Source organism: Centroberyx gerrardi, chromosome 4, assembly GCF_048128805.1.
Source record: "Centroberyx gerrardi isolate f3 chromosome 4, fCenGer3.hap1.cur.20231027, whole genome shotgun sequence".
NCBI classification, from domain to species: domain Eukaryota; kingdom Metazoa; phylum Chordata; class Actinopteri; order Beryciformes; family Berycidae; genus Centroberyx; species Centroberyx gerrardi.
The window spans coordinates 10,550,130-10,572,328 of record NC_136000.1 but is presented as its reverse complement, the minus strand read 5'-3'; the positions used below and the strand labels follow the sequence as shown (position 1 = coordinate 10,572,328).

At 42.0% G+C, this 22,199-nt stretch overlaps 3 protein-coding genes across 4 annotated transcripts in view; all 3 read right to left on the bottom strand.

Moving 5' to 3' along the window:
* The window catches only part of nell2a (neural EGFL like 2a), a 62,909-nt gene extending 61,813 nt beyond the window's left edge, over window positions 1–1,096 (bottom strand). Inside the window, exons 1-2 of one of the 2 annotated variants that reach the window (XM_078283119.1) lie at window positions 1,030–1,096; window positions 598–726 (exon numbers count right to left, since the gene is read on the bottom strand). In XM_078283119.1, coding sequence (XP_078139245.1) covers window positions 598–726; window positions 1,030–1,081 — 181 coding nt within the window. In that variant the 5' untranslated portion in view covers window positions 1,082–1,096. The remainder of the gene's footprint in view (window positions 1–597; window positions 727–1,029) is intronic. The other variant, XM_071897525.2, reaches the window with a different exon arrangement.
* Window positions 1,097–14,266: 13,170 nt separating this feature from the next.
* Window positions 14,267–15,662, bottom strand: LOC139910293 (prolactin-like). Its single transcript, XM_071897546.1, has 5 exons — window positions 15,653–15,662; window positions 15,386–15,564; window positions 15,179–15,280; window positions 14,852–15,037; window positions 14,267–14,479 (listed from the first exon to the last, which is right to left on the bottom strand). Exons 1-5 carry the CDS (start codon window positions 15,660–15,662, stop codon window positions 14,267–14,269), a joined length of 690 nt encoding a protein of 229 aa, XP_071753647.1.
* Window positions 15,663–17,362: 1,700 nt separating this feature from the next.
* Window positions 17,363–18,674, bottom strand: szl (sizzled). Its single transcript, XM_071897601.1, has 4 exons — window positions 18,394–18,674; window positions 18,022–18,188; window positions 17,785–17,877; window positions 17,363–17,673 (listed from the first exon to the last, which is right to left on the bottom strand). The coding sequence occupies exons 1-4, from the start codon at window positions 18,672–18,674 to the stop codon at window positions 17,363–17,365; spliced, it is 852 nt and encodes a 283-aa protein (XP_071753702.1).
* Between the last annotated feature and the right edge of the window lie 3,525 nt (window positions 18,675–22,199).

The following is a 22,199-nucleotide window of genomic DNA, read 5'->3' as shown; positions in this document are numbered from 1 at the left end:
ACCATCCAGACTCACATCCTGCATCTCCGTGAACGCAGGGTTTTGTTCCTGACTAATCTGATTATGCTCACTTTTTCTATGATTCTTTGCGTGTTTGTCCCATCTCTCCCCCTCTGCTCTCCCCTTCACCCCCCCCCCCCCCCCCCCCCCCCCCCCCCCCCCCGCCTCTTTTTCATGGGGACCTAGACATTGCCTATTGTTTGGGCAGGTGGCAGTCTAAGGGCCCCCAAACACAGCCCCATTATAACAGAAAACTGCAAATCCACTGTATGTTGGCGCTGACAGTCTATGGACACAACTATGGACAGTAAAAATAGCATCTAGGTTTACATTATTATCAGATGATATGACATCCTCCCAAAAAGCACTATAGGTACATTAGGCATCACACAAACAGATGGACTGATCACTGGATCACTGGACATGCATTATGAGAGTACAAAATATAGCAATGTCCGTGACTGGCAGTTTTCAAAACGTTCAACAGCGCAAGTTTGATCATCATTTTGTCACATGCATCATCATGCTATCTGTTGAGACATTTTCTTTTCAACTTCCACATCTAAGCACAGAAATACATGGAGAGTCTTACTGTACCTTGGAAGTGGAAAGCTCTAGACTCGCTGTGGAAGCCCTGGACCTGAGTAACTCCATCAAAGCCATCTCCAAGCGTTAGTTCATCAAACACGCTGATGCGCAGGGCAGGGTCAACCCCGAAACCTAAAACTAATTTGCAAAAACAATAATGTTATTGTTAGTGTTGTAATATTAGTAGGTTAAGACACCTGTGATGCCATAAACAATTCCCAGCCCACTGGTGTCAGGAGAGGAGATAGGTGGTTATTGTGAAAGCTGCTTTATCAAGTAGGCGAATCATTTTAGAGAAACAGAGAGGACAATTGTCAAAATATTCCAAAACATTGCATAAAAACCTCGCGTAATTTATTATTATGGATTTCTCTTTACCATCATATAGCCTACATATTGCAAAATATACTCCCTATAATCAATGACAACCGTGTGCCCTACCTGAGGCGGCGCAAAATAAACCGAGGACCAGAAATAGCTGTAATAATCCCATGGTGAATATAAAAAAAAATTAGTCCATGTTTTGTCCACTTCCAAGAGACAGTATTGTTCAATCACATGCGAATGATGTATCACCCTCGCTCAGAAGCCTATTACCAATCCCAAATGTTGAAAGAAGGCATCATCACAACTTAGATGCCCAGTGATGCAAACAAAACACATCCGGGGAGAGAAAAAATACAAATTATTCCATTTAATGCAAGATCTGCTCCATCAGCACCATCCGCGGCACAGGTGGGTAACAGAGGATGTAACAAAGCAAGCTGCTGCTGCTGCTGCCGCTGCTGCTTCACCAGTTCAAGAGACGCTCCTCTACAGCAGTGTGAATGAGAGCTGCGACCACTGGAGGAGGAGTGGAGAGAGAGAGAGAGGAGGGGAAAAGAGGAAACCCTGCCGAGGAGCGAGAGAGGGAGGACCGATTAAGCCCCCTTGTGGCCTCGGCTGAGAGAACCCTTGGTAAATCCAAAATGCTCTTAAATGTCTTGCAACTAGGCCTGTTGAAGTCCACCAAGCAGGGGAAATACGTACAGTAGGCCCTGATGGGAAAGAGCTATAATAACCCTTTGATACATTTTAGAAGGATATTATACAAATGTCCAGTGAGATGTTAAATAAAAAGGCGGAGAAACTACGATCACCTCCAATCGGTGATCATTATGAGGCAAACAACCACCAATATAACAAAAATCAAATATATTTAAGAAAAAAAAAAAATCTCCCTCATTAGACCCTTTCCTCTGCTTATCATGATCTATACTATAAAAAGTGGGTAAACTCTATTGTGCAATTAAAAAGATAAGGTAAACTGAATTTAGGTGGGGTTCCCCTCCATTATATTCATGCAAATATCACAGTAAAACTATAATAACCTCTATATAATATTGAGTAAGAATATCACACCAATATTATAATGATACCACGGGAGATAAAAAATAAATTACCATGTACGATAAGGTCACTATAAATTCACCACAGACTAATCCCACTAGTCCCCACAGGAATATTACATTATAGTGATTTCTCCTCAAGGGAGCATAGAGGAACGCGCCTTTGTAATGAATGGATGATGATGAGAAAATATAGCACTTGTACCGCCTGTATTTACCAACTGTTATAGTGAATAATATAACGTTTAGTAAGGTCACATCCTTAGAAAAATAACTTTTAGAGACATACAAATAAATACAAATAAGCCCCTATAGGAACATTGGAGGAATATTATAGGAATATTGTAGGAGATTAAAAAAAAGCCTATGATTACTGCCTATAAGAATTTGAATTTCTAGTGATTTTTCAACAGGGAAGGATAGAGGAGTGCCTTTGTATGATAGAGAAAATGCCATATCAGTTGTAGCATGCTATTTACCAACTGTCTCAAAGCATAATATCACGTTTACCATGGTCCCACAAATATTCAAATTGTTCTATGATAGGAGCTATGACCTCTTGTAAGCATAATGTCCCAAGCTGCTACAGTTTCATTTATTTTATTAGTTAAGTCATCCAATAAAGTTGAAGTTCGCCTTCTCGGCAGGTGGTATGAAAATGAATCGAAATGGAGTGCCTGGCTGGCTGTGTGACTCAGCCTTGTTAATTCGTTTTTATAGAGCACAGATGCTTTGTGCTCTGCATATTTGTTTACTCCTCTTGCATCCTCCTCATCCATGGGACCAATTACAAATTTGAAACATAACCATTTTATCATTGCCCATGCCAGTGAAGATTTTTTTTTCCCCTAAAAGCAGGATAAACAGTTATGTTTTCCCAGAATCCTAATAAATTTCCTGCCAAATGGACATAAATTGAAGCCTTTTCACAGAGGCCTGTTCAGAGGCAATCCCAAGTCCACAACAAACTGCAGCCAATCCCTGGATCCCAGGGAAAGTCTTTTGTTGGCTGTGCTGGTCTGTCAAACTGGGCTGACAAGTGGAGGATGGCTGTTATCAAGTAGCCAGCAGATACCATTCTGGGGACAGTTCCAGATCCTCTCTGGCACTCAACCTCTTCCTATGGATCCCAGAGTGACACTGACATGTTTCTCATATCAATCTGCCTTGACTTTGATACAATTCCATTACTGCCAATAACATGCTGGGTTTTTGCTAATTTCACAGCACGATTATGCATATGGATCATGCAAAATGGATATGTTTTGATAAATATGCCCCTGTCCACCTCCAATTCAGAGAGCTTGTTCATAGGTCCATGGCGTGCAGCTAATGGGCAGCTATTGTCAATAAAACAAAGGCAGGCAATGCCTCTCCAAGTGAGCTAGAGTATCACATCTGCTGTGTGAGAGGGCCTCCAACGCTCTATTCATTATTAATAATACTAGATTTCTTCTGGGTCCAGACACAGGAAATGTAATTACTTTGTATTGCCCACAAGTTGTCATTTCCTAAAGTGCCATCAGGAAAATAAAAGTCATTAAAGCATGCGCCCAGCCAAGAATGAAAAGTAATAAACACACACATGCACCCACGTAACACACACCTTCGCTGACACACACACTCTCAAACACACACACACACACACACACACAGTCTCTCTGGGCAAGGACAGTGGAACAGTGGAAGTCTTTTGTGCTTCTGTAAAGGAAACAGATGGGTGATGCATTACAATGCTCTTGGGGGCTCATTCCCTTTGGCCATAATCTTACCATATAGGCATACTAATGCCACAGACAAAATGGAATCAGTTGCTGTAGCTGCGCCGGGGCTGCCAGGATTTGAATGAACAGCGGTGAAAGTGTCCTTCTTGTTCCCATAGAGCTCCCTTGGGGATCATTTGTTGCATAATTCCATGTCATACTGACCTTGCCTCTCTTTCAACATTGACATTCATGAGGCATATTGGAAATGTTATGCTCTGATGATTCATTACATGTGTCTGCTCAATGATATGTGTTTAATATTCATTCACATAGCTTTGATTTCTTATGATATATTTCAATATGAAGAAAATATGGCATCACTGAAGCTGACAACAGAGGGCTTGTCAACAAGACATAAATGGAATATATTATGATTCAATGATAAGCATGGGTTGTGTCATTAGAAAGCCTTCAGGTGTGTATGAATACATCACATTATCAGATATAATCAGGTATTAAATTCAATTTTTAGGCAACAATAACTGTAACAGCACAATAAGCTTAAATTCATAGACTGATGAAATTACAAGCAACCGATAGCAGGGACTGCAAGAGTCAAAGGCACAGCAACCTGACAGCAGATGCAACAAATATTCCTGTACCCCTAGATTATTTGTGTACTTGAGAGAAGTGAAAAAAAAATTGCAGATCATGCCACATAAAAGATGGAAAACCTTACTGACAGCAGAGAGGCACTCAAGACTAAAGTTTTTTGCATGGTGCTCCTGTGGATGAGATACAGATGGATTTCATTCTCTCACTGCCATCTAGTGCATGGGGCCATGAATTACAGGGACTGGATCACAGTGGCGCAGTACTGAGGTTCAACAGGCAGTGTCACCCTTGGCCTATTGCAGGGCTAAATGATGAACTGAGATACAGACAGTGCTGTGCTGCTACAGGGAGTAGACAAATAGCACAAACACCTAACGATATGAACATCAAGCACCTAATAATGGGTAGAGCCACCTTTTCCCAGTTCTTTGCCCATTTCTTTGAGGAAGGAAGGAGGTGGGAATCTACTCTATCTACACTCTGGACTCCACTCATAAAGGTTCAATGATGTTTAGATCTGGCGACCGGGGAGGCAATGAAACCCCTCTTGAATTTGTTCAGCAATCTGTATAGTGGCATTATCATCCAGGAATATTTGAGCATCATGAGGGAGCAGGGAGGATGCTCCATAGGATGCACCTGGTTCTGTAAAATGCCCTTATATTCCTTGGTCATTATAAAGCCATGCAGAGAGATCATATGACTCTGTGATTCTCACAAGATGGCTGCCCATACCATTACAGATCCACCACCATGTTTAACCGTCGGGTTGAAGGCATCTTTTGGCTTTCTCCAAACATAAACCCATCCAAATGTATGAAAAAGGGTGAAAGATGACTCATCAGATCATATTTATTTTTCCCATTGCTCAGATGTTCAGGTTTTGTGCTCGTTACACCAGTTCATGTGTCTTTGTGCATTGGCCTTCGATCCAATCAGTTTCCAAAAGGCAGTGCAGCCATAACTACCAGCTTTGTGAAGCTCATGGTGCACAGTCTTTATTGAGACCGTGTCACAGAGGTGTGAGGTCGTAGTTTTGCGGTGTTTAGTTTAGCAACTATCCTGTTAAGCGTCCATCTACCCCTGTCTCTGAGCCTCCCCCACTTGGGACCTCTGTTCCCCTTTGCTAGTGCAGTTTATCCATGTTTCGCATATGTTGTCATTATTTTTTAGACTGTTCCCCATGCAACATTAAATAACTTTGCAGTTTTTGTGACGAATGCGCCTGTAATTCAGGCACCGACTATTTGGCCTCTTTTGAACTAGTTTCCTGAAAAACTCACATGATCACTGATGACTCCAAAATGCTCAAAGGGCCATACTTTGACGTACTTTTTTTCTTCATCGGAACATGGTTACATGTTGATCTCTCACTCTCCTGTGGATTTTTATAGACTGTCCGTGCAGTGCAGTCGCTCCACACAGCCACTCCCATTCCCCTAGACCCCATTGTGAGTGTGTGCAGTGAGCTGGCTCATTGGGCCCTCACGGTGAATGGGGCCCGGCCATTCATTCAGCATACAGAAGCTCATTAGAACTCTATAGACACACAATTGTGAGCCTCACATTAGAAACTTCCTCCACTGGGGCACAGACACCGCACACAAAGTGCCAGTTTGCTGCTAAGCTAAGCGCATTGTCTTCCTGATTCATAGAGTCTGGCCCTCCATTCACGATATTAAGTTCGAGTGGTGGAATATCAATTGCGTGTGCAATGGTCCGGTATCTTTTTAAGAGCTTTGGTGGGGGTAAAAAGAGAGAGAAAGGGGATCTCAGCTGGTCTGCAGAGTGCTAGTTTTCAACAGGGCCATTGTGAGGACTCTGAATGAAGGGACCCCTGTTTTTTCCCTCCATTTCTAAAAAGAAAGAGGGACATCAAATAAATTCACATGAACTTGCTTTCAGGGTGTTTCCAAGACTTACCGTATGAGAATAGCCTAATTATACCTCCCTCTCCTGGAGAGCTCTATTGGAATCTGGCTAATTACGAAGTGGTGAATCTTAATGATGATACGCTCTTAGCTATGCTTTTAAAAATGTGCATAAAGTCTTATGAGTTCAAGAACCGGTTCTACCCTCAATGAACACGCTTAACATTAACAGGAAAATCTGAAATTCTTAGGAGTGTCCTTGGTTTTGAGGTGTCCATAAGAATTGTTGACTTCCCACAGATTTTCACACATTAGCTGCTCAAGGACTTATGCGAGGGAAAAGACTATGTGAATGTATGAATAAAACAAACAAAAAGTTATTTTTATTAGAGTTATTTCCAGCCAGCCATTCTCACTTTCTCTTTGTGTCATAAACAAATGACTCTACCTCCACCAGACAAAAAGCCTTGGGGCACTATCACTTCCACTGGTCTATGTGGAGCATGTAAACACGCATTCACTGCACAAAGGTATAGCGCACAGACTTGCTAACACTTATCATGCAACGCAGCGCCATGCCTTCTCCACCAGTCTGAGGAATAAAAACCTCAAATTTGATTACAAGCAACCTTTGGCTCCCTGGCCAACACACAATAGGCCAAGCTGTCTGGGCCAATTTCCATGCTCAGCATGAGGTATCTAGACCCCCAATCCAGAGCTCCCTGCTCCCCCCGACCAGTGTGGACATGCCTGTTTACTGTGCTTCAACTCTGGGTCTTTCCCCCCTCTCGTTGGTCTTTCTATTATGATGTGGAGGATCATTAGCTGGAAGTCATTATGGTGTGAAAGGTTACACGAGCCTCTCATTGGACTTGTTTATACCAAAACTTCATTACGTGCATCTGTGTGTGAATGTGTGTATGTGTGTTTGTGTGTGTGTTTGTATGTCTGCACATTTTTAGAACAGTTGCAACTCTCAAATATGCAGCATAATTTATAAAACCTCCCTCACTTAAGAATAACATTAGCAGGTTTTTGTATGCCCAGAGATAGTTGAGTATTTGAGTCTGCTGCCTCTGGAGCCACACGTCTTCCCCCACTGGCCTCAGATTGAATCCCACCAGGACTTTCTCTCCTGTCTCCCTTTCCTACTGAAATAAAAACTCAAAGGTCAGTAAAATGCCCACTCTCCTTTTTTAAGTAATAAAAATAAAAATAACAATTCCTTGTCTAATTGTGAAGTATACAGTAATAGCAGTTGGCCTTTAGATACAGTAAATGTTTTGACTGGCTGCCAGAAAACAAGGCTAATGGATGCCAAAAGTGAGCAAGCCACAGATCTATGAAGGATGTCTTTGACGTATGCATCTTGTCCTTGACATGGTGATTCTGTATGTACAGTGATCCTGTCATGCTGTATTAATGTCTCTTTTCTGTAGACACATTGTGACAAAACGTAGGACACATGCTCCATTTCACTTGTGCATTCACTAACCAAGACACTTGTCAAACCTGTCAAGTGTGTGAGTGACTAGTGAGGCACAGTTGCATCTAGAGAAGCATTTGAATTTATAGAAGGGTATATTTTAATATATTTTTTAAATGGATAATGTAGTCATTACAGACTGTTAAGATAAGATTATTAAGATTATTATTGTGATAGTAATTGCAATTTAAAAACCTTTGAAAAATGCAGTGTCCATATCAAATTAATAAAAAAATCCAAATTAAAATTGGAAAATACAAAAGTTTTAGGGCATGTTGGAAGACAGCATAAGGTGTCTCAATATTTAAAACAAAGATCAAAAGTTCTTTGTCATCGGCTTTTTGCATTTTGCACATAAATTCTGATGAAAAAAAGTGTCTTACGCATCCTGATTTAGTCATTTTACCAAGCCATGTTAATTTACACTCTAACTTGATTTATTCTTGAATCATTTTGCAATCAAAACAACCCTCGCAGAGCAACGTGTCTCAAATGAAACAGAAATAAGCACAATGTAAAGTTGCTAAGCATTTGATAGCCCGGGGTTTCTCTGAGGCACAATGGAGCTCTGAGGGAGGCTGGAGAAAAGAGAAAACTATTTACTACTGGAGAAGACTGTTTGGTGCATGTTAAACTTTGGCCAGCAGTTCATTGTCTCTGGTGTCTATCATTTAATAGGCTAGTTGACATAATGAATGAGCCGGACCCACCTTCTGCCACTCCAGAAAGGACCCCGGCCTTATCTGAATTGAGAAGCACATTAGGGCCTCTCAGCCAATCACGACGCAGCCCTGTAGCAAAGTGCAGGCCCAAAAGAGGAAGAGGAGAGCACTTTTGTTTTCTCCAGACTTTAATGAAGTTGGCCTGGTCACTCAAGGAGGGATTAAAGGAGAATTTAGTGTCACTGAGCTGTGACTGCTGGAGAGGGAGTTGAAGTGTTTGGGTCACTGTGTGAACAGGATGGTCTCAGTTCAGAGCTGCATGAAGAAGAGGAATATGGCTGGGTCTCCTCCTGCTGTGCCGGGCTTCGGGAACTCGGGGAAGAGTTTTCTTATTGACAATCTGCTGCAGTCACGGACATCTTCGGCCCTCGCTGAAGGGAGGGCAGGTGGACATGTGAGGCGGGCTCCGTGCGGACCCCCGAGGAGAACCTGGGGCCCTCAGCATGGCGCCTACCACAGCCAAGCCCAGGGTCCACACTCTCACCAGGTGAAAGACTTAGGAGGACCCCTTCTGCCACACGCAGGTAAAAGGAATACATGGACTTTTTACACATGCATATAATATCAGGATCATGTTGGAGGTTTTAGATGTGAGCCACCAGCACACTCTGGAAAAAGATGAAATGTCGGTCGAAACGTTGTGTGTGAGGGCTGCTTTATGTGCTGGCTGCTTAATAAATGTGATAACTTATAATTTACTTGGACCATTTAGTGTGTGCTTCCACTCTGAATAAGTTTCTGTCTGAGCTGATTTGAAATGCACCAAATAATATAAATGCACCAAATAACTGAGACAGAATTTCTTGACTGTGAGGATTTGTTTCCTGAGTATAAACCATAAAATTACAACCGAAAACAATTTTTGTTGGAATCCATAGCTGTTTAATGACAAGTTTATTTTTCTTAACAATCTGTCTTAACGTGCAAAAAAAATATCAGGGATAAATGCTGTGTGACTCATGGATTTTAAAACTATTTTTAAGTGGAAAATTATTTGCAGGTCCTTAGGTTTAACATGATGATAGATTGTCTCCATTCTTATCTGTAACACTTAGTAGATGTTATATGTAGATGTAGATGTTATAGCTAAGACTGGGTTGAATCCTTGATACACTACCAATAATGAACAAATTGTTATTTGTTAAATTGTTAAATAATTATTTCAATTTACAGTACATACTGACATTAATCCTTAATAATAATCCTCTCTTAAATTTTATCTTTGTCTTTGAAAACTCTCCAAGTACAATTAATTGCAGCTTTCAAATATAAAAATGAACAATGCACAGAAAAACTGATGAAAAAAGATGTCTATTTTATAACATTAATCATGAATTGTACACTTAAATTGAACACTGAATTAATATTTTTTGTACAATTTTATAGTGTGCAGTTATTGGTTAATTTATCTCAGTGTCTCAAAGAAAAAAAAATCTGTAACAAATTATATAATATCTTTTAATCTACAAACAGTTGAATACTTTGCAGTCTTGGTGGAGTGATAACTGCATTTGCATTAATATTGCAAATTTTAAATGTGATTTACGTACAATATCAACTTTTGAGAAGAAAATACAATAGACTGTTACAAACTCTACAAATACATTCACTTTTTAATCATAGCATGCTCACAATTAGTGACATTGACTCTTCAAACCTAATTAAGCCAATTATTCTCAAAGTGAATTAGTAAATTGTTTGCGTCTCTTAGATGGGTAGTTAAGAAGAAAACATGGTGAAAATGTTTGTCATGTTAATTTTAGGTATTTAAAACTAAACATAAAAAAAATGCTATTGCTATATAATTCCTTCTGTATGCATCACCATTTAAAGCTTAACAATGTTGTAAAAAAAATATATACACGTGTAAAAGAAACCCTGTAAAAATGACTGAGACAAGATGGCATTCAAAATGTCCTCAGAAGTCGGCGGTGATCCAGTACAAGTCCCCTGTGGATTTTACCTTCCACAACTGGTTAGCACGTGACCATATCTGACAGTCTGCCTCTCTTTCTTTCTGTCTCTGCAGGTGTGTTAAGCAGTGTTTTCCTGCAGAGCCCTCAGTATCTGCTGGCATGCTGCGGTGGGTCCAGCCCCCCTCCCGTCTTCTCCAGTGAGTGTTTTATGCCTCATCAGCAATGCCTCAGCTCCTCTCTAAGCATTAGCAGCAGGGTCTCCCATGGTCTCTACAGCTAATTACCGAAGCTATGCCAAAGAGCTAATTCTCCGCTCAACTCTGCACAGCACTATTCATGACCATTCACGGCTGTTTAGGATGGGGAAGAGGGGTGGGTTGCGGGGCTTTTATGAGCCCCTGGGGCCCCCTATTTTGTACTTGCAGATACACACTTTCACTGGCGCAAATATGCAGAGCTAATAAACATCGTGTCTTCTGTCAGATTAAGATTATAATTAACAGGTGTGGATTCCTTGTGCTGAACAAGGAAGATTGTTTCAAAGCTCAGCACTCCCTCAGCACATTAAAAAAGTTTGGCTGCAAGTCCCAATAGTTTTTAGTTTGAATTTCAGGTTGAATGAAATCTGAAAATAAAGTCATAATAGGACATGAAATACCATTTTAGTGCTGGGAACAGTCTGCAAATTAAGACTATATCAAATGTTTTATCTTGGCTTTCTATCAGGGCTATTAGAGGTAGTTAGTTAATGCATCCTATGATGCCTGTCAAGTGTGGTGGAAAATAGCATGCATCAGAAAGCCCTCATCCCCTTGGTCCCTTGAGCCCTCTTAGTGGGTTGACACTTTCCCACAGTGCCCAGCAACACAACAATGCCAAGCCCGGCCGTGACCAATCGGCACTTTCACTCCACCATCCACACGCGACCCCACTGCAATTTTTCACCGCAGCAATGAACTCCCTTGAGCACAAAAAAACCCACCCATTCCTCTGCAGAAGAGGGCTGGACCAGGAACAACCCCCCGGCTATTGTGTGGCTAAAGAGCCTGGTTCACCGACCCCCCTCCTTTCTCCTGTCCCTCAACTCTCATTCCTGCCCATTGGAGACCTCTTGACTGGGACATAAAGCATTCAATGAAAGTGACTTTTATAGACTTATTCGAGCTCATCTTCACATACAGACTGGCTTCATACCTGCAAGTGAAAAGATTTAGTGTTGGAGCACTGAGCCATCGAGTAGTGGCATTTCCATTGAACGGCTCTATTGTTGGGGTTCCACAGGGTTCTATAGTTGGCCCACTAGGGCAGACACACACGTTGCCCGGGAGTGACCTGGTAATCGGCCGTTTAAGTGGAAGCCATTGAGTCCCAATAGAGGAGTGAGGAGCATGTCCAAACCTGTTACGCGCTCCCTAGAGGTGGTCTATGTGCAGATTTGTCGTACAGATTAAAAAGGCAATGTTGAATAGACTGGATAAATTGTTCCACTTGACTTTTGTTGTGCATGCACCTGTGAGTGAGGCAGCGTGGGATTGCCCCTCACAGTTCACCAAATCCCTTTTTCCTCAGATGAAATGGCTTTCTATTCTCTCTTTAGTCACCCCCAGTTTGTTAAATTGGACAGATAGAAAAAAAACACAAGTGGAAAGTGAGTGATAAAGTGAGTGTGACAAAAAAAAAAAAAAAAAAAAAAAAAACAGACATCATGTAGGAATGAAAAGGTAGGAGATTTGGTATGGTTGGAAAAGCGTGCATTTTGATTGTGGACACGAGCTTATTTTTTGCTTTCAAGTGAAAAAGTCTTAATAAACCCTAATTACGTTTTTCATCTCAATTCGCTACAAACCACCTCTGGACTCTCCTGCTGGCTTCATGTACTCTCTCTTATCTGTTTTCATATTGAGATTGCTTGCTTTTCCTGATTGTGACAGCATGCCTATAGACGCACATGAACCTCTGACAATTAAAATCAACGATTCTAGACTCACTCAAGATGTTGACATGTTAGCTAGGGTATAAACATTGACATAAATGTTTTTTTTTTCAATTTATCACTCAGAGGGAGCAAATATTCCAATGTGGTCTGCGGATACAAGTCCTAAATCCCGCAGAGGGATCCTTAGGAGGGCTGTGTTCTCTGAGGAGCAACGGAAGGAGCTGGAGAGAACATTTCGGAGACAGAAGTACATCAGCAAGACAGACAGGAACAAACTGGCAGCTGATCTCAGTCTCAAGGAGTCACAGGTAATCCAATGTGCATTAATGAGTATACAACTTACTTATTCCAGTGTATTAACCTATGGAAAAGTACTGTAAGTACACAATATCACTTACGACGGTGCCGTTACACTGTTGTAAGTACATTATTGTATTAGGGAGATTTTCATCAAGTACCTACACAGTAATATTGTGTTCTTACAATACTTTTCCATAAGTTCATATACAGGTTGATACACTGGAATAAGGCCATTGTCTATATTGTATGAGCGTGTTTGTGTGTAGTATGGTATATGATGTATATGACATATGTGTAGTATGTATATGGTGTAGTAAACAATGAATATGAAGTATGTATATGACCTAGTATAGGATGTATATGATGTGTATGTAGTATGTATATGTATGGTATATGATGGTATGTAAAGCCCTTTGAGACTTGACTGTGATAAAGGGCTATATAAATAAACAAGACTAGACTAGACTAGAATTTGTATCTATTGTATCTATATTGTAACAGTCTCCCCTGCCTCAACAACTGTGAGGCAGGGGAGGAAATGTGAAGAGGCAGGAACATCACCAATGCTCAGCGAAACCCTCGCCTATCTAACTATTGGTTAAAAAAAACATAACGGTCGGACAAACATCATGAGATTGAATCCTAACGCCTGTCCACTATCCTGCTGCTAGGTGAAGATCTGGTTCCAGAACCGCAGAATGAAGTGGAGGAACTGCAAGGAGAAGGAGGTTCACAACACTCGCTCCCCAATGGACGAGCTCATGGCCCAGGGTCTCTCGCAGGAAGAGCAAGTACCATCACCAAATCTCACCAAGGCAGCATCAGATAGATCACCATCACAGAAGAGCGGCAGGGACACGGGAGGAGTCATGAGTGGGAAGTCATGAAGGAACCTGTGACTTCCTAACATCCACAAAGTCCCCTCTAATTCCTTAATCTGTGAAGGGGCTAAAAGACTGAGAGGGAGTCAACAATTTGTGGATGGCATACACTACCTGTAAAGACTAACCTACATAATAATCACTTTTTCAGTGCATCAGACTGTTTTGTTGCATCATATGTATAAGTTCAACTGCTCGGTCAATCATCTCATTTCAATTCACTTCGCTTCAGTAAGCAATTTCATGGTTATTACACTGATCTTTCCAGGAAAGATTCCCGCTCTTCTATTGTAATTGGAAACAGCTTAAAGACAAATGTATCACTTCATTTATTGCATTATCAAATATTTTTTCCTAGTCTTTCATGTTTTGGTGAGCTTTACACTATAACCATGCCCATGATCCAAATGCTTTTGAAGTCAGTTTTCACTGAGTATATTTTGTAAATACTTTTTTTCATACCTGGGTCAAGTGTAAATAAAACCGTTGAGTTTCCACATTGCTTATTCTTATTGTGTCAGAGCAAAACCATTTACAAGTCAATAGAGTATTTAACTCTAGCACCATTTTTATAAATGTAATGAATGAAGAGATTGAACAATCACCCAAACTTTTTAATGAAGCTTTATTTCATCTTTCTTTTTAGACCTTTTTGTGCTCAGTGCTCAAAAGCAAAATAGTTTAATTGCCTATAACGACATCACAAATGGCACACGCAATCATCAGTGTACAATGGACCATGAATGAAATGCATTTCAAAGGATAATAACAGCACACATACAAATAAAACTTGTAGCTACAAGCAAATAATAAGATACAAAGGATGCTGTCTAGTTCGCTCTGCTAGCACTTAGTTACTAACAGTCCAGTTCAGGAAGAGTGCTGCATTTGAGGATACGCAGGTAATTCTTGACCTTGTTGGAGTCTCTGCGGAAGCAGTAGAGCAGATCATGGTGGTCAATAGAGTTGAGCTCTCCTCTTTTGTTGGAGGAAGAGGCAGAAGAGGGGACTAGACTCTCAGGGGAGGAGATGTAACCCAGAGTGTTACTAATCACTCCCAGTAGCTTCATCTGAGGTGGAGAGTTAGAAGAATAAAAATATATATAGTTTTATAATTTTGTAGTTAAGGGGAAGGTATGAACACACACACGCCACAGAAAAAAACATCTAAAATCATCTAAAAGATCTAAAATATTGTGAAAATTTACTATAATTCTATGTTTGCCCTTTTATAAACTTATTTTATGCAAACACTAAATGATAAAACAATTTGCACCAGATTTTGTAGTAAATACAAAGTCCAACTGAAATGTGATGTAGTTCAATGTATTCAATAAATAAATACAGCCTGTTAATAATAGTAAATAGGACTATTGTTATGTGTTATGCTTACATACAAAGCATCCACAAGCTGAGCAGTCAGAACTAAAGTGGACCCTTACTTTCTCGGCCACCTTTGCCACTCCATTCCTCAGCTCCTGCACCATGTCGCTCATCTCCAGAGCCTTGTTAGAGCTGTAGTGGTTGAAGTCCTGGTTCTGATCCTGAGCCATGCTCCTGTGGAGCTGCGACAGGGGGTCGCCCCAGGCCCCCAGCAGCCGCAGGATCACCTCTGTCAGCTCTTCTCTCTGGATGTGCATGTGGAGGAACAGGTTGAGCCATGTGAAAACTGTCTTAGGATATAATCTATGACAAGATGCAGTGAATATTTGAACATGCAGTCAAACACCTACATGCCAACACACAACATGAACAACATGAATGCTCACTCCCAGTCTTTGTGCATTCTCTTTGTCGTCTGGTGTTAGTATGCTATAAGTGTGGCACTTCCGTTTTCCTAAGTGGTTCTTGCTGGGGAAGAAATATTGTTCCTGTATATAAAATACATGTGAAATCAGAGGATACAGTGAGCTTGCAAAATAGATAGCTAATTCAAAGAGGGGTGATGGATGTGAGAGATGAGGAAAAGGACTCACAAAGTAAGAGTGTAGATCACTGGAGATGCCATGCATCCTGGAAGACTGCTGTATGACCCTGTCAAAGAGATCTCCCAAGGAAGAAAAATGGCACTCGGCCTGTCCACGGGCACAGATCGGGGCAGTGCCAACCCTGATGGGCAGGTCCAGGTACACCAGGGCAAGGACAGCAAACCAAACTGTGGAAAAAGTCTCTTTTGGTCACCACAAATCATAGCATGCCATATAAATGAAAATTTGAGATTCGATTTTTCATTTCTCCCTTACCCTTTTTCATGTTTCCTTCGTTGTGGTGGAACGTCAGATGCCTAGCAGAGCTTTTGCCACCAAAAATACTCTTTGGAAGACAAACCCATACTATGATGACGTTGCTGATTAAACAAATCGGGTTGTAGAGAGGAGAAAAATGTTCTTTTGTCTTTCTACGTCATATGCTTCCCTTACTTACTTATGCACTCACGCCAGAGCAGACAAAACTAACCCAGGCGGAAAGGGCCTGAGCAATCTGTCCATTCAAGGCAATGCACATTAGTGTATAGCTTGTAGGGCGAAGCAATACATTCAACTTTTAAAATTTGTGTCACGCAAGGAACTTAGTTCAAATGAGCTTCTCCTACGTCTGAGAAAAGGAAATGATAGACTTTGAAATCTATCATCGATTCTGATAACATTCCTTTTATATTACTCCTACTCTCTAATAAAACATTATGGATAACATTTTTTTAAGACTCCATATGGCATAATCATGCCATCACTTCATTGCTACTCAACTATCCCCAAAGGACAATACACATACCACAAACCAAACCCATCTACTTTTCCACATCACAGCTGACTGGGGCTTGTCTGGGCCAATTAAAAATAATCACTTGAAAGCACTATACATTTATTTGAAATTATAACCCAGCTCATCATCTCTGTTGGCAATATGATATACAAAAATAAAATCAATATTGTCAGTAAAATTGATTGAGTAATTCCTAGCTAGGTCTGTTCAGCTTGGTGGTGAAAATAAGGCTATTCAACTGTAAACTGAGTAATTTATCTTCTCATTAGCTCTATATACCAAAGGCCATACCACAGGCTCTTATGGTCATGAGTCATTATGAACAATTTGACACAATTCTTCCTGATCTAGGGCCACTGTCTGCATTACCCAATATCCACAATTACCAGTTTGTCAGTACTCTACAAAACCTTATCTTCAAACAGTAACGTTTGGCAGAACTCTGGAAAAGCTGGTAGATTTTCCCATTGACACCCATGCATTTTTTACATTTTATAATGCATAGAGAAGCTCATAGAGAAGCTCAGTGCTTACAGTGAAAAAGGCAAAATTGAGCGCATGGCATTACTGCAGTAAACAGTTAGCTTCTCCATTAGAGTGCCCCCTTGTGGTAAAATCAGTGACAGAAGACCTACATGTGACAGTGGCCCTTTGCTATAAACAATTTCACTGCCTGGTAAACTTGGAATGATCGTACGAGTCATGACCTCTGCGGAATGGTCGACAAATTTTGTTCAGTTAAATATCCAAGAACTGCGTAGGAATCATTTCATGTAGTAGAGCAAATATTTTATTGCCATCTTTTTTTTTTTGCACTTAACATCCACATCAAACAGATGACACTCATAAATACAGCAATATCCTTATAGAAAATAACATCTAAAAACAATTTACATTTATTATTACTATGTACAGTTTTGAGTGCATTCTATTACTGTGTGCTATCAGAGCAGAGATACAGTAAGTGAGCCGCTGAGGGCAGCAGAGGGTATTGATGTCTGAGTCCAGCTCTGTTCCCATACCCATCTTTCCTTTAGATCACTTGACCAATTATCATTAATACCCAAAGCCATGATACTCTCTGAAATCTCAAATCTCTCACTTGATTTTGACTCAAGTTCCTTCCGGTGTGATTCTGCACTTCACACACAGATTCAGAGCTCCAGTTTTACATTTCGGCATCAGTCCACTCAACATCTGTGGTGCTTCCACTTGCGGGTGGCCACTGCAATATTTGCATCCTTCTTGTGCCAGGGGAAGAGGCGGGTGAGAGCCAGGCTGCCATCGTGCTGCACGGCACCGGTCAGCAGGTAAAGCTGCGCCCGTCCGGGGCGAACGAGGACATGGGCGCAACGCAGGTTGATGAGGAGCCACTGCTGGAGTAGGTGCTGGGTGTCGTAAGGGAGCAGGGGTCCCTGGCGGATGAACTCCACCCGACCCTCAACCTCAAATTCTGGTTCTCCCATGGGCAGGCGACGACGATAGAGCTTGGCAGTCACAGCTGAGGAGAAGAGAAAAAGGAGTGAATCATCTGGTTTGGAAACTAAAACATAATTTCGTCAAAACAGAATACATCCAATTATGCCAGAGCTTTTAGAATCCTGGTGCTTACCAAAATCATGCTGGCACAAGGCATCCAGAACGGTTTTCAACGCAGGAGACTCTTCCACAGAAGGGCAGTTTTGACAGGCAGGTTTGGGTAAGTCTGTAATAGAGATTAAAGAAAATTTTAAAAAAGAGCTGATTAACAACCTAAATTGAACACGTTAGTCTATTCCTCTGATGGAAAGGCAACTCTTAAATTCAAGAAATATAGCACTCAAATGATCGGTCTGTGGCACATGCATACCTTTGGCAAAGTGGCTGAATTTTGGGTGGGGGGACAGGCACATGTCCTCCTGGGCAGGGAAGCGGTCACAGTCTAGGGCCTCAGGCCAGGCGTGACCCTGGCAGGCGAGCACAGGGGCACAGCTGTCCCTGACTGCCACACACAGGCTATGACACGGTTGGATAAAACTGGAAGAGAAGAAACACAGGGCAACAGTAAGACACAGAACGAGGGAGACACAAAGTGTACTGCAATAATGAAATTAGAGAAAAAATATGAGACAATGTTTAACTGAGAAAGAAAGTAAGCAATGTTTCACAGATTTGTAGAGGAAAAAGCAATCCAAAGAGAATAAACAAAAGGAATAGAACAAGAAATGCAAAATCTCCTTACGTGTCAAGGCAGACAGGGGCGATGAGGGAGCAGAGGAAGGCCTGAGCTTGGGGGTGGCAGCCTGTCTGCAGCAGGGGCCTCCAGTCCTCAGAGCGTGGGACCACCTCGCCCTCTAGGCTGCTGTGGCCCAAGAAGTTGGGCAGCCGCATCTCAGAGTAGCCCACATCTTGGCACACCTTCATCTGGTTGGGGATGGGCACGCAACGGGTGGACTGGCCCAGGTCAAATGCCATTAATGGACATGCCATAGCCAGGAGAGCAGCGGTGAAGAACACAGCCATACTGAGGAGTTAGTCAAAGAGATTCTGCGAAGTCGATGGATGCACTTCCGGTGAGGCTGCTGCTGTCAGATGCTTCTCTGCTGGCTGTGTTGCCCCTTATATACAGCAAGGCCAGCCCCATCAGTCTGTTAGTCTGTTATCAACTACCTATCAAAGACGCCGAGACGATGTGTTTGGAGACAACGGCTTGTTTTGTGATGACTGCAGACAGAGAGGGGGCAATAAGCAGATGGAGGGTGGGGGTGGGGAGGTGGAGGGGATCAATGGGCAATCACAGCCCCAGCTTTCACTGAATTACAGTGTGGCCCAGTCATGAGAGATTGAAGCAGCCAACTGTATGCCTTCATATAACATCAGCTTCAAGCACAGTAAGTGAAAAATAAAATACAGGTACTTTGTTTTATATGGCTCGGATAAATGTCAACTGAAACAAACAAATCTCTGAGCCGAGGCACAGGGAGCTGGAGATTGCAAAATGCATCTTTGAAAGTTCAGTATTGGAGAAAGCATATTTCTGGGGTTTGTGTAGACAGACAGACAGTCTCCTCCACATTGCTAGTCTCTTTCATGTGTCCCTGCTTCCTAATTGGAGGGTTTCCTCAGCAGAGCCTGTAGCTCTCATTAGCAAAGCAGCGCGTCTTGTGGCTCACCTGGCTTTGATCTGCCAATAACACAAACTCAGATCCACATGCTAAATACTATTAACCCAGCTCTATGGCTTGCTTATCTGTCTGATACAGCAGCAGCATAGAAACCTCAGCATCATCAGCCATATGGCACTGACATCAAAACATTAACATTTGTATATTTCAATGTGGAATGGGTTCATGCAATTTCAGTGTGATGCTGGGAATCCCTGTTTTCCTAAGGACACATATTTTCCATTAGACAGGATCTGATGAGCATCAGTCCCTTGTGCTATTAAAATGCAATATTTTGTGACCCAATATTTAAGAACATATGCTATTATTTTTTGCATTCATAAGCAAAGCTATGTGCAAATCTGGAACATCAGGCAGGCAGACACACACACACACAGCCAGTCATAGAATGCCAACATCCCCAACTAGAGACCAGAGATTTAGCACTGAGATGCAGACCAGTGGTACAGACACAAGTACTAATTACACTTTGTCTCATTCTCTCTGTCTCTCGTGTACTTAGGCCCCTCCATGCATCAACAGCAGTACATTACAGTATAATCATTGTATTTGTTTGGATGATGTCTGTCTCCAGGTTTAGATGTGTATCTGCTGCTTGTGCCTGTGGGCCTTTTCTGAAAGACCTTCTCTAATGAATCAGAGGTCCCTATCCCAGCCAGCCTGGGACAGTCGCTGTGGCTTCAGACGTACCAAGCTAAAGCCCAGTCTGACTGGCCCCTCTCCGCCTCCATCCCAGCCCTGTCTCCAATAAGGACTACAGCCAGCCAGCCAGCCAGCCAGCCAGCCAGCCAGCCAGGGCCCTCCATCGGCCCCAGCCAACCAAGCCTTTACAGCCTGATCTGATGAGTGGAGGCTGGGTCTAGCCAGAGTAGACGAGTACAGCCAGCAAGAGGGGACTAACTGGGCAATTAGAGTCGCAGACCAATTTGGGAGAACAATGGGGCCACGCGTTATACAAGCTCCTCCTGCCGGTAGCCCAGCGGGAGGCTGTTGTTGGGCCTAATGGCTGCCCTGTAGACACTGTGTTTGTCTTGGTAATGTGTTACCTGCCCCAACCTCAGTTAATGGGGGGTATGAGCTGGATGGCTGGGCACCTGTCTGTCAAATAAACCTCAGACAGACAAGACAGTCAGGACAGTTTGGTCTTGGATTCCAAGTTTCCATGTGGCTTGACACAGAATATTGTCAGACTACTTTGTCCGCATCCCATGGAAATGTATTTTCCTGTGAGGTTCAATGCACATCTCCATGTATATGGCTATCTGTTGAACTTTAAAAAAAAAAAAAAAAAAAACCTATATATATAAAAATTATACAATATATTAACATTGTAATAAGGGTTCACTTGCAAGTTTGCCCGACTCATTGCATGTAATTTTTACCATGACTTGTTTTGTCCTCCACATACACATCCAGGGCCCACAGACAGTCAAGTGGCTTTGTCTGTTGCCCCTAGAGCCACACGTGTCCCTGTGGTCTAGGATTGAGCCCCACCAGAAATCTCTCCTCCTCAGCTTTATTAAACACTGATCAACTGGACTGCCCAAACTCCCTTAAAAAAGAAAAATTCAAATACCTATCCAAACCAACATTGAACCTTTAAACATAATTACTTCATTGTAGTGGACCAACATATTCTGTCACTATATTACACACATTTTGTTTCTTTGCTACTGTATGCCAAGCTGCTCAAATTCACATAGCTATAGAATATTGAATGCATATTTGGCAATATGCATAGTCTACTGTCCGTTTTATGTATTCCACTGTCCCTCTGTACTATATGCAAGGTCCTATTGTCCTTGTTCCAAGTGTCAAAATGTACTATAACCCACTAAGCTATAAGTGAATTTGTTCTGCACCCATGTCACCAAGACATACTCCTGTGTATTTATTGTTGTACTTTGCAATTAAAAAACATATTCCAATTCAGTGCTGCCAGGATCTATTTCACAATCTTGCACTGGAGCCTGTGCTTAAAGACAGTATAGTCTCCGTTCCAGAATGGGACAGCCAAACAAACACCTGAGACCTACATCAAAGGCAGAGGTGTGTTTGGGTAGGAGGGGTGGGGGGTTTGGGTGTCTGAGCTGGGCTCCCTTGTAGCTCGGTATACTCAGATAAAAGCTGTCTCCTCCCTGCGCATTAGAGACTCATTGACTGAAGAGATTTAGCCCCCCCATTTGCCTCTTTTCTGTTCCCTCCACCCCTCCCTCCCCCCCCTCCATCCTGCTGGGCTCCACCAGGGCTGACAGTCCCTGTGCAGTCAGTAGCACTCAATTGTCACATCCAGTCTCCGGGCCTTGTGGGCAGACGCTGCCACGCCGAGGTGTGCAGACAACTCACCCTGGCTCTCGCAGACATCTGTAGATCCACTCCCCATGCTAAACCAGGATAAGACACTCAATATACTTAAAGTTACACTGCTGTGTTAAAGCCAATTATTTCCTTTTGCACCAAGGGGCTGAATATGAATCATACAAAATGTATTGCAGCTTGCCTGGACACTAAAGCACTGGGAACTTGCCTCTGCCAATATCAGGGACGTGACTACTCCTTTAAAGCCAAATCATTTCATTATCATACACCGTTTGCAAATGAACATAGCAGAACTGCTATGACATAATACAGTAATTTACCCTAAATCTGGGACAGCGTAATTGAAAATCATACGCATAGTCAAGCACATCAGCTTAATAACACAAGATAAAGAAAAAATTGTGCAATGTGCATGAGTCTTTATTTCTACCACCCAGTGGAATTGCATTTGGCTCATACAGAAACAAGAAAGTTCTTTTTGTAAACCAATTCAGTTGACACTGATTAAAAGACAGTTGCTGCTCACTGTGGGAACAGTCAACAG

Bases quoted from the DNA above. Each gene is read 5' to 3' on its own strand.
- LOC139910293 (XM_071897546.1), bottom strand. The intron at 15,038-15,178 runs GTGAGCATTCAT...ATGCACATCCAG, and splicing joins AGAATGCACAAAGACTGGGA to AGAGAAGAGCTGACAGAGGT. The intron at 14,480-14,851 runs GTAAGGGTCCAC...TCTCCACCTCAG, and splicing joins TGGCAAAGGTGGCCGAGAAA to ATGAAGCTACTGGGAGTGAT.
- szl (XM_071897601.1), bottom strand. From the start codon at position 18,674: ATGGCTGTGTTCTTCACCGCTGCTCTCCTGGCTATGGCATGTCCATTA. The intron at 18,189-18,393 runs GTAAGGAGATTT...CTTCTCTTCCAG, and splicing joins GCCCCTGTCTGCCTTGACAC to TTTTATCCAACCGTGTCATA. The intron at 17,878-18,021 runs GTATGCATGTGC...TCTCTATTACAG, and splicing joins ATTCAGCCACTTTGCCAAAG to ACTTACCCAAACCTGCCTGT.